Source organism: Schistocerca nitens, chromosome 2, assembly GCF_023898315.1.
Source record: "Schistocerca nitens isolate TAMUIC-IGC-003100 chromosome 2, iqSchNite1.1, whole genome shotgun sequence".
Lineage (NCBI taxonomy): Eukaryota > Metazoa > Arthropoda > Insecta > Orthoptera > Acrididae > Schistocerca > Schistocerca nitens.
Genome location: NC_064615.1, coordinates 363,881 through 376,796, shown reverse-complemented (window position 1 = coordinate 376,796; position 12,916 = coordinate 363,881). Strand labels below are relative to the sequence as shown.

The 12,916-nt window shown below is 44.5% G+C and overlaps 1 protein-coding gene across 1 annotated transcript in view; it reads right to left on the bottom strand.

Moving 5' to 3' along the window:
• The window catches only part of LOC126235972 (cytochrome P450 9e2-like), an 83,767-nt gene extending 72,217 nt beyond the window's left edge, over positions 1-11,550 (bottom strand). Inside the window, exon 1 of the mRNA XM_049944943.1 lies at positions 11,157-11,550. Within this exon, the coding sequence (XP_049800900.1) occupies positions 11,157-11,550 (394 nt within the window). The remainder of the gene's footprint in view (positions 1-11,156) is intronic.
• Between the last annotated feature and the right edge of the window lie 1,366 nt (positions 11,551-12,916).

The following is a 12,916-nucleotide window of genomic DNA, read 5'->3' as shown; positions in this document are numbered from 1 at the left end:
AAGGGGGCTAAGTCATTCTCAACAATGGACATATACTCGGAATACTGGCAAATCGAAGTAGATGAGGCTGATCGTGAGAAAACTGCATTCATCACCCCTGAGGGCCTGTATGAGTTTAAGGTAATGCCGTTTGGTCTGTGTAATTCATCAGCAACCTTTGAACGGATGATGGATAATTTTCCAAGTCACCTGAAGTGGACGATGGTTCAAATGGCTCTGAGCACTATGGGACTTAATATCTGAGGTCATCAGTCCCCTAGAACTTAGAACTACTTAAACCTAAGTAACCTAAGGACATCACCCACATCCATGTCCGAGTGAGGATTCGAACCTGCGACCGTAGCGGTCGCGCGGTTCCAGAGTGAAGCGCCTAGAACTGCTCGGCCACAACGGCCGGCGAAGTGGACGATGTGTCATTGTTATTTAGATTACATTATAGTGTTCTCAGAGACATTTGATGAACACACAGAAGAAGGACACCAAGATATCTCAAATTATGCTTGCCTTAAATCGGTCAGAGGATGTGAAAGGACAATTTAAGGATTACTTTGCAAAAAAACTTTGATCCGTTTGGAAAGATGTGGCTACCAATGATTCCTAAACACATGCGGTTAGACGTTCTACTGAAATTCCATGACACACCTGAGGCCGGACATTTAGGATTTATTAAGACGTACGATAGAATCCGCAAGAGATTTTTGTGGCCATGTTTATTTAGGAGTGTCCGTCACTATGTGTCGCACTGTCGAGAGTGCCGGAGGAGAAAGGCAATTCCTCAGAAACCACCTGGCCGAGTCATACCAATTCCACCAACCCAGACGCCTTTCCAGCGGGTTGGGATTGACCTCCTCGGACGATTTCCAACGTCTGCTAGTGGCAGTAGATGGATTATTGTTTGCACTGATTATCTGACGCGCTTTGCCATTACAAAAGCCGTGAAAACAGCCGAAGCATTCGAGGTAGCCGAATTCATCGTGGAAAACACGGTGCCCCAAGGTCGTTAATTACGGATCGAGGGAAAGTTTTCCAATCGAATCTCGTGACAGAGATAAACCTTCTGTGCAACATTACTCCACATGACGACTGCCTACCATCCGCAAACTAACCGGCTTACTGAACACCTAAATAAGACAATATTCTTCTCTGATGTGCAGCCGGATCATAACATCATCTTGACAGTATCAAGTTGTCGTTATGATCCGGCTGCACACCCGAGAAGAATATTATCAATTATTACGCCGGGAAAGCCTTCGGAGTCAGGCCTTAATAAGATCTTGCAATGTTCGTCAGTATTACACTGTGTTTCCGTTACATCCTGATGACGTAGACGACGACTACATCGGCCAGGTGTTAACCAGAGCTGAGGAAGGTCGACTCCGCACGCTGCAGGCTCAAGAAAACGATCGCCGAAGATATGACGGGAGCCACTGTTCTGTTGTGTACCAGCCTGGTGATTTCGTCTGGACCTTCACTCCTGTTCGGAAGGTTGGTCTCTCTGAGAAGCTCCTCAGGTGCTATTTTGGACCTTGTAAGGTTGTAAGACAGTTGTCTGATGTTACTTATGAAGTTGAAGATTTCGACCCCGACACAAGACGACGAAAGATCAGAGATACGGTTCACGTCCTTCGAATGAAGCCCTATAAGGATGCTGCAACCCAGGGTAAATTCCAAGTTCCGGCAACAGGCAACAATCGGAAAGGTGACGAAGAGCGTAGCGGCAAAATAAGTTCTAAAAAGATCACCGCCAGAGTGAACATCAGTCATCGGGAGTCGAAGTATGCAGGACCGATGACTCGTTCCCGGGCTAGGACGACGTAACACCGAGACCCTGGTCTTTTAAGGAGGAAGCAATGTCGCGGAAGAAACTGAGTAGCACCGTCGGTGTGGTGTAGAAGTTATGATACTAGATTGTTACATGGAGGGTCGTGAGTTCAAAAGTCAGCTGAACTATAAAATTTTAATTTTGATGTCCGGTTCGAGGACATTCTATATCCACAAATATCAAGAATCATTGTACTGGAATGTTCTGTAACTGTATATACACCGTATGTGTTATGACCGGAGGCAGTTCGCTCCGGGCTCTTGTATGTGCAAGTGCTAAATAAACCGTTAAGAAAAGTTAGTGTTCGTCATTCATCTAATTATACCTTCTTCTACGTGACAATATGAACACAAATTTCAATACAGTTGCACAACAGCTTGGTAACTTGAAAAAAAAATTAACGATTTGTCACAAGGTTTTTCACACTTCAAAACAGAGCAAAAGCAGGTGTTGGAAGACTTCCAAAACAGTGTCACACAAAAATTCAATTATCTGACAGAAAATCCACACATAGAGACACATGAAAATTAAAAAGAAATGAGAATACAATTAAAACAGGAGGTTTTTTCTGACGTTAGAGAAAGTATTGACGTTTTGAACGAAAAGGTAGGTTCAATTAGTGACAATGAAGAGCATGTAGAAAGGGAATTAAAGAAAATCACGGACACCAATGATAATATAAGAGCAAATCCAAACCAAATGTGTAATACTAGAAAGAAAGTGACCACTACTGTCAACAAGCTACACAAGGACGATGAAGGTTTACCATTGGCAGTAGAGGAGCTAACACTAAGAGCAGAAAGCTAGGAATTAGAGTCTGACTGTGCCAGAAGATAAAGAACTGAGGGAAAAATTTAGATGATTATAACGAAAAGAGCAAAAGCAGGTACCTTAGGACAAAGTAGCGAAGTATATGTACACGCAGTAGAAGAGGCCATGGGGAGAAGTAGGTCAGGCTGCTAATATTCAACTACCTGTGCCCAAGACGGATGCGTGTAGTAGTTATCCACATCTTGTCACAAGGCCGACATCGAGCGCAAGTGAAGACTACAAAATTCGTAGTCGGCCGCGGTGGCCGAACGGTTCTAGGCGCTTCAGTCAGGAGCCGCGCGACTGCTACGGTCGCAGGTTCGAATCCTGCCTCGGCCATGGATGTGTGTGATGTGGTTAGGTTAGTTAGGTTTAAGTAGTTCTAAGTTCTAGGGGACTCATGACCTCAGATGTTATGTCCCATACTGCTCAGAGCCATAGAAAATTCGTAATTTAACTATAGCAGTACCTACAGCACATGCTCCGCACACATGTAACAACATACCGATGTCAGATAATGCCGCATGTTTAACATCCATCTTCGCTGTGGAAGGGTTGCTTACACATAGGTAGTTTCCCTCGTATTCGGCAGATGGAAAGTGGATGAGCCCGGTAGTTTTTATCAGTGCGTTCCGCAATGTATTTCCGCGTAACCGCAAAGAGGCTCAAAAGATAAGATTTGTTCTTGGTTGCACCCAAGATGACGTTCTTTTGTGGGTCACTGAAATGGGAGAGCGTTGTCACAGTTACGAGCAATATGAACGTACTTTTTTGAACAAGTACTGGTAAAATCTTTAACCCGCCTCCATTTAATAGGCAAACATGGAAGCTTGCGGGGTTATTTCGAAAAGTATTTAAATAAGGCCAGATATTGGACCAACCCCATGTCACAAGTGAATGTATTGAAGATTTTAAAGAACAGGCTTCTGTCATAGATAAGGGAAAAATTAGTAACCACAGTTTTGGTTTCCATTGACCTCATTTATGAAGAGGCACCGTGGCAACAAAAAGCGGCAAATAAACAAACACCTCAGCCCGTCTTTGGAAACCAACCTGTAAATAATAATGTTGCTACACAACACGCATGGAAACCGTATCCGACACAGTACATACAAAAAGGGAATGGATATGGTAATGAAAATAGGACGAACGAAAGATTTAAGCGAGGTTATCAGAACAACAGGAACAATTATAACGGACAAGCCAACTACGGTCCCCCAGTACAAGACATCCGTCGCCCGCCAGTGGTAACAGTCAGCCAGTGCAGTGCCAAGCGGTCGCCAACAGTCAAATGCCAGCGCGGACTATAATACCGCAACTACCAACGGAAATTCGCGCGAAGATGGGTCACGCGCCGCCAATGGTTCAAATGGCTCTGAGCACTATGGGACTTAACATCTATGGTCATCAGTCCCCTAGAACTTAGAACTACTTAAACATAACTAACCTAAGGACAGCACACAACACCCAGTCATCACGAGGCAGAGAAAATCCCTGACCCCGCCGGGAATCGAACCCGGGAACCCGGGCACGGGAAGCGAGAACGCTACCACACGACCACGAGCTGCGGACGCGCGCCGCCAATGGCACGAACTGGCGGAGCACAACGGGCTGTACAGCTCTCTGAAATTACTCCGGCCACCGAGGTCAACGCTCCTGCACCGGCGGAAGACTCAACCAGGCACAGAGAGGCCCACGCTGCTGACAAGGGAAGGAGTGGGGGCAATACACTTACAAACACACGTTTTGGGAGATACGACGAACAAGATGACACGAAAGATGATTTATACCGACTTGGGGAGGAAGTTCAGGAAAACTTGTACGAAGAGCAGGTACAGGCAGTTACGAAGACGATATTTGACATGGAAGTACACTTAGTTCTAGTCACAGGTGCAACGACAAACTTAATGTCAACTGAATTTTTCCAAGAATTAAAGAAAAGAGGTAAAATTCCCAAGTTCCCAGTGCAAATTGTAGAATACGGACGGCCACTGGAAACTAACCAAAAGCATTGAGGTTACAAGCACTTATTCCATTGAAAATAGTACACTTTACAGTCAAATGTAATTTCCTCATCACTGACAAATTAATAGCAAATTGTTCGATTGGGATGGACACGTTTAGGACTTATAAGACGCAAATTGACACTGAAAGTGGTAAATGCTACTTCAGTGAAAATGAACAGGTATTTTCTGTCGGTTTAATAAAAACGTTAGACAAGAAGGTCAAGCAGAAGGAGGAGTCTGATGCGACAGTTCAGTTTGTATTTTCTACTGTATTATTTGCAAACACTCAGCATAATGAACACATGCCAGAATGGGATGTAAACTATGAAACGGTGGAGCAAAAGGTAAGTGAGTCCAGCACCTTAAGTGAACAGGAGGAACAGGAATTTACAGATGTGTTTTTTATGTATGTACATGTATTTGCAGAACAACCCGGAGTTTTCAAGGATTATCAGTACAATATGGATGTTTACCCAAATGCAACTTTATGTGTATCATCATAAGCCATTCCTTAGACGAAAAAAGAGGCTTAGTTAATGCAAATATGCTTAGTCTCACCGATATGGAGAAGGATTTCTGTCTGTGCACAGACGCCTCCTCGCATGGTCTAGGGACATGTCTGTTCCAGATGGGACTCAAAAGGACTGTACATGGTGTGCATAATAATAATAATTTAATTTCTGTTTTATTTTGAATACTAGTGTTAAGGAAAGATGTTTAGATATATAAGATTTTTACTTATATTTTGATATATATGAAGTAGCAGGTAAGTAAAATTGAGAGGGATATTAAACAATAGAGCGCTTCGCTTGATGCGAAGAGCGGCGAACCAGAGTAGAACTTGCGACACGCACCGTGGAGTAATCGTAACTGTGAGATACGTCAGCAGACGAGGTGAAAGCAAGAAGTCGCGCGCATGCGCGTGTATTAAACACGTGTCGTGAGTACTTAAATTAGACGTCGTCTTAAGTAAACAATGTCTATTTCATGTAGTAGGAGCATAACAAGAATCTACCATGCACAATGCTGATTGAGAGTCTTCTTGTAACACGGTATGAGTCATGTACCTTTTCCTTGGTAATCCGATGGGCCGGTAGTCAAATAGATTCCTTCCTTCATTCCTAGAGGTGATGCTAAGCGTAGTTAGACAAACATCGCTTAGTGTATTTGAAGTAGATGCCGATGCTTCCCCACCTGCTCCATAGATAAATAACAAGTTCGAATGAATAATGTGAAAGGAATTATGTGTAATGTTTCCTATGTAAAGATTTGTGATAAACATACGGATGTATATATCTACACTCCTGGAAATGGAAAAAAGAACACATTGACACCAGTGTGTCAGACCCACCATACTTGCTCCGGACACTGCGAGAGGGCTGTACAAGCAATGATCACACGCACGGCACAGCGGACACACCAGGAACCGCGGTGTTGGCCGTCGAATGGCGCTAGCTGCGCAGCATTTGTGCACCGCCGCCGTCAGTGTCAGCCAGTTTGCCGTGGCATACGGAGCTCCATCACAGTCTTTAACACTGGTAGCATGCCGCGACAGCGTGGACGTGAACCGTATGTGCAGCTGACGGACTTTGAGCGAGGGCGTATAGTGGGCATGCGGGAGGCCGGGTGGACGTACCGCCGAATTGCTCAACACGTGGGGCGTGAGGTCTCCACAGTACATCGATGTTGTCGCCAGTGGTCGGCGGAAGGTGCACGTGCCCGTCGACCTGGGACCGGACCGCAGCGACGCACGGATGCACGCCAAGACCGTAGGATCCTACGCAGTGCCGTAGGGGACCGCACCGCCACTTCCCAGCAAATTAGGGACACTGTTGCTCCTGGGGTATCGGCGAGGACCATTCGCAACCGTCTCCATGAAGCTGGGCTACGGTCCCGCACACCGTTAGGCCGTCTTCCGCTCACGCCCCAACATCGTGCAGCCCGCCTCCAGTGGTGTCGCGACAGGCGTGAATGGAGGGACGAATGGAGACGTGTCGTCTTCAGCGATGAGAGTCGCTTCTGCCTTGGTGCCAATGATGGTCGTATGCGTGTTTGGCGCCGTGCAGGTGAACGCCACAATCAGGACTGCATACGACCGAGGCACACAGGGCCAACACCCGGCATCATGGTGTGGGGAGCGATCTCCTACACTGGCCGTACACCACTGGTGATCGTCGAGGGGACACTGAATAGTGCACGGTACATCCAAACCGTCATCGAACCCATCTTTCTACCATTCCTAGACCGGCAAGGGAACTTGCTGTTCCAACAGGACAATGCACGTCCGCATGTATCCCGTGCCACCCAACGTGCTCTAGAAGGTGTAAGTCAACTACCCTGGCCAGCAAGATCTCCGGATCTGTCCCCCATTGAGCATGTTTGGGACTGGATGAAGCGTCGTCTCACGCGGTCTGCACGTCCAGCACGAACGCTGGTCCAACTGAGGCGCCAGGTGGAAATGGCATGGCAAGCCGTTCCACAGGACTACATCCAGCATCTCTACGATCGTCTCCATGGGAGAATAGCAGCCTACATTGTTGCGAAAGGTGGATATACACTGTACTAGTGCCGACATTGTGCATGCTCTGTTGCCTGTGTCTATGTGCCTGTGGTTCTGTCAGTGTGATCATATGATGTATCTGACCCCAGGAATGTGTCAATAAAGTTTCCCCTTCCTGGGACAATGAATTCACGGTGTTCTTATTTCAATTTCCAGGAGTATATATATATATATATATATATATATATATATATATATATATGTGTGTGTGTGTGTGTGTGTGTGTGTGTAATAATCGAACAACTGACTTTTTGTTAGGCATCAAGTAAGCTGCAAAATACGGTTTGTGTAACTTCAGTATTGGTACGTTGCATCGTATTTTTCTTCGGCTGCGAGGAAGACTGTTCACGGATCCAGATTTAGTTTCAACAAGAATTCATGCTTTAATTCCAGTACTGCAAGTAGTAACTATCTCTCATTACATAAATTTCATGCCGTTTCATATTCTATGTATTAGATGTTGGGCTGCCTTCCTGCACTGTTAAGCCAAAATCGGCCAACAAAACTAACACAAGCATTAATAATAATAACAGTATAAATATAACAATAATAATATCTGTAACTTGTCTGACAAAAGAAAGAATTGTTTTTGTGGAATTTTGTTGGTTTGTATATAATTAAGTACAGTTTAGGGCAATAGCAAAATAATGTGTAAGCTTTCGCAACTCTCCTTTTCGCATTTGTGTAAGTGGGAGTTTTCGTGCTTTTCCATTTTCTAGGATAAATGTCCAAGATTCCTAAGAGATGTATCAGTCCACGAATTTACTTCTCGGCTGAAAATCAGATTTGCTGTGCTGAACCCGAACAAAACCTTGTGCTAACTGTACCTCTCCATGCTAACCGTTCGCTTGTAGTCACGCTTATTTGATTTGGTCACTCTCTCAATCAAAGGATCTGTTCACGGAGGCTCTAGTTCTTTTGTGCCTAACTTTTCCGTGTAATTTATTTTCTGTTCCTAGAATGAGATTTTTTTCCCTGCTGCGGAGAGTACGCTAATATGAAAATTCCTGGCAGATTAAAGCTGTGAGCCGGACCGAGACTCGACCTCGGGACCTTTGTCTTTCGCGAGCAAATGCTCTACCGACTGAGCTACCCAAGCACGGAGCCCGACCCGCCCTCACAGTTTTATGGTTCAAATGGCTCTGAGCACTATGGGACTTAACATCTGTGGTCATCAGTCTCCTAGAACTTTGAAATACTTAAACCTAGCTAACCTAAGGACATCACACACATCCATGCCCGAGCCAGGATTCGAACCTGCGACCGTAGCGGTCACGCGGTTCCAGACTGAAGCGCCTAGAACCGCACGGCCACACCGGCCGGCTCACAGTTTTACTTTTCTGTTAGCATTTAAAATAGACTCAACACAGTTCATGTTTACACCGCACATGAAAGCTGATTCCCTCACTGCAAGCAATCAGCTCCAAAGAGAAAGTGTCATTTGTGGAAATGATGAAACTGAAGTAGTAATGTCTACCAACATGGTCACTTGAGTAAAATACAAATGAGGCGTTGAGATCCGTAAGAGCCTAAAGCACACCGCCGTCGATCCCACATTTAAGTAAATATGAGAGAAACCAGTGATACAGATTTTCCTGAATTTTCATATATGCAATATGGGCCTACAGCACAGGTAACCCTGACTCACTGTAAAATCAACAGTTTTCAGAAGCATTAATAAATGCTACAGTCTCACAATCGACGCCGATGGGCTTTACGCCCTTATGACTGATTCTCAGCGCCTCAAATAGATTACTGTACGACAAAATTTATAACATAGGTTACTTTCAGTACAACTTTTAACATATGCCGACGTCCGATCTATAGCATATAGTTAGTGAATCAGCATGCCTGAAAAGTTTGCTTTATCATATAACAGGATTTATGTCAAGGGAAAAGGGAGAAAAGTCTGCCACAGTGTTCTACCATCTGGTGGCACTGACGTAAACTTCTAGTTGAGTGGCACATCGTGAGGCGTGCATGTTGTTTATCAAATCCCTTTGTATTTGACCCTTAGTGAAATTACGTCACGCGAGTTGCGCATGCGCAAAAGCTCACTAATACGTGCACAACTGAGGGTGTGCTCATGGCCCTGTTGCCAAGTTTCACGAAGCCTAGAGGAGCACTAGCGCGTTGGGTGTAAGTGCCGTGTACCGCGCTAGAGTGGCCGCGCGGTTTTTGCGTCATGCAAGGTTCGCGCGGCCCCTCCGCCGGCGATTCGAGTCCTCCCTCGGGCATGGATGTGTGTGTTGTTCTTAGCACAACTTAGTTTAAGTAGTGTGTAAGTCTAAGTACCGGTGACCTCACCAGTTTGGTCCCTTAGGAATTCACACACAAGTGTTGTGTGTTTCAGAGTGCAGCATCTGTGTTACGTTTAACAGCGTTCAAAGGAAAATAACTAATAAATCCGCAAGGTGTCGAAAGTTAGGGTGTTCACGTGCTCTTGTGCTCATACACAGCAGCCGCCACTGACATTATTAAACTAGTCAATTACTGTACTGCATAAACGTGTTTTATTTACTTTCTCTTTATTTCTGTTAGCTTTAAAATAGAAATATTAGATTGTCAGCAGCGATTTGTTTTTAATTCAGTGCACAACGTACAGTAATATCATTCAGTTTTATTCATTATCAAATGGTTCTTGAAAGTCTGCGACTGTAAAAACAAAGATTTTGCTTGTTAAGCAGTAATACTTTCGTTTACACAATGACAGCAGCAAGCTGAGATAAGATTTGTGGTGTCGGGTAGGATGCTGAATCATCCAACAGGTTACACAAACGAATGAATTTTCAACCTCAATGATCTGATGATTGGGGACACGGTAGTTGCTCTTATCCGAGAAAGAAATCTCCTAACGCAATAAGAGATAAAACAATCAGTCCTGACTTCTGTTAGGGCTGCTCAAAGGCGCACGAAAACAGCATAACAAAAAAAGGCTAGATCTCTGGAATTCTCAAAGCAATGTTAATTAAGCCTTCTAACTACATTTCAAAATTGCTTGTTACTCGACTATTGTTTGCTTTCACTATAAATAGAAACTGTCTGTTAAACGTACCTCTGAAAAATATCCAAGACAGTGCTTCCGAGCGTGAAATGTCGTTCGAGTTATCAGTAGAATATCCGAATGTAAGTCAATAAAGAAATTCGCCTGTATCTACGTGGAAATATACATCGGCAATTACAAAACTAAACTTGTTTACATTACAGTAAAACCATGAAAATAATGTAGCAGCTCGCACCTCGTATAATATCACGCTTAAGATGACACATCACAAGATAAACACACTTCATAATGGAAATCATTTCCAAACGAGTCGTTTCTGTGAGTGACAGGAACAAACACCGTTGATTAACAAACATACGATTCCGTGCTAACAGGCGGCTAGTATCATCCAGCACGACGTTGCAAGATGAGGCGGCTAGGTTTCCAGTTGGCTTCAAATATGATGGCGCGTTGGCCAATCTGTGTTGCTTACGTAAACCGTTGTTAACGCAACACTACAATGCCCGTCCGCCGAAAAAGGCGGGAGACAGCAAAAAGTTGTAGAGGCTAAGGCTCGCCAGCTAGCAGCTGCTGCTAAGTAGTTCGCTGCCAGGATATCGATCACTGTATCCTTACGACCGATCTGAAACAAACGTTTTTGTAAAGAAATGAAGAGGCCGTGCAAAACCTTATGCCTGGCGTTTTTGACCACAGGGCGTTTAACTGTGTGAGTACTATTTTGATCACTCCACTGGAATAGTTGGTCAGTGAATACAGGGTAGATGTCATCGATTCTCACAGACAATAGTCTCAAGAAGTCACGATTCTACAGCACGACAGACACAAGCTCAAACTCAAGGTGCAACATGGTTATTTTCAGAAATTTCCGTAACTATAACCAACTCTACCACTGTTGTTAGAGAACTAGATGTTATGCTCTACGTGCAGACATTAACTCTGAAAATTTCACCATACCTTTCAGTGCGAGAATCATTCGCTGCAGTAGTGGGTTGCACCCGTCGACGCTCATGAAATCGGCGTGATCGGTGAAATGGTCAAAATCGGTGGTGGTGATGGCGTGGACGATTTCGGGATCCCTCACCAGCAACACTGGGCTCGCTAAATTGTAGACCCCAGCATAAGAGTAGGGCTCCAGCTGGCGGTACAGACGGGCAGCGACGTCGGCGAAGGACCTCCTGCCGAGCACCACGTCCAGCATGTTGCCCAGCAGCGGCAGCGGGGGGGCGCAGGGGACGCCGCGGCGCGAGAAGAACGTGCAGTAGCGCCGCCAGTGGTACAGAGCCAGGGAGGCGGCCCCCACCACCACCAGCAGCAGAGCAGCCGCAGGCAGCCACCCAGGGAGCGCCATCTCCTGCCGAGTCCAGCCAGTCGCTCGTTCCGTTACAGGTCTCTCGAGAGTTGACGGCTTACGCCGTACTAATGTCTCGATCAACGTAAAATCAACGCGTCATAAAGAAGCAAACGTAAATAATGAAGCTACCGGTACCACAGGTCTGCTTTAACCATGACATCATTAACATGGTGGAAATAAACACTCACCGAAACCAAACATTCGTAAAATACGTGCTATAACAATAACTTCACAAGACCTGCCCCAGAAGTACCAGACCTAACAAAGAAAATACAAAAAGACTGAGATAAACACATCTTTATTTTCCTGCATAGTCTCCTTTCAGCTCGATAATTTCTCAACAAAGTTCAATAGCTTCAGTACCCTACTCACAATGAGGTGGTAAAAGTCGTGGGACAGGCCTACCTCCTAATATGGTGTCGGACGTCCTTTCGCCCGGCGTAGTGCAGCTACTCGATGTAGCACAGACTCAACAAGTCATTGCAAGTCTCCTCCAGAAATGTTGTGCCCTTCCGACTGTATAGCTGTCCATAACTGCGAAGTGTTAGCGTCAGAGGATTTTGTGCACAAACTAATTTCTCGAATATGTTCCATAAATGTTGCATGGGATTCATGCCGGGCGATATGGGTGGCCAAATCATTCGCTCGAATTTTCAGGATGTTCTTTAACACTCGAACGCCCAGAGGGGTCAAAATGACTGTTTTAAGTTTTCTAAGTGCAAGCTGTGTTTTAAAGACTGATTCAAGCGACATATACTTTCGTGTCATTTATTTATTTCGCATGTGCTCTCATTATATTAAAAAAACAGTGCATTTCGCCTAACTGAGTATCACCTTCTTCCAGTTTCACCTTTAACGTCCAGAGGGGTCATATTGACCTCTTTAGAAAAAAGCTATAATTTTGTTTATATTTATGCCATACATTTACCTCATGCATCCTTAAGCCTCGGCTACTTTACTCTGTAGTGCAATAATTTACTTTCGTTCGTATTATTGCCGTATGAAATGACAACAATGGACTTGGTTTACCGTTGTTCGTCATTCCCTTGTAAGAATCAGTCTTTCAAAGGTGATTCTGAGTTGAAGATTAAAATGAATCAGAAAGAATATTTACGGGAGGAAGAGATTCTTGCAGAGTTACAAAGAGGAAGAATTTTTACCGCAGACATTGAGAGAAGATGAATCATGTAATACAAATGATTCTGATTCTTCAGATACAGATAATGGAAGTTTACAGTCTCGTCAGTATATTATTATTATTGTTATTATTGCTGCTAATTTATAATCATCATATTCTTATCTACATATTGTGCTACTGTACTTAAATTAGATTTTATGGTAGCTTTCTTACATTTGTTCTATT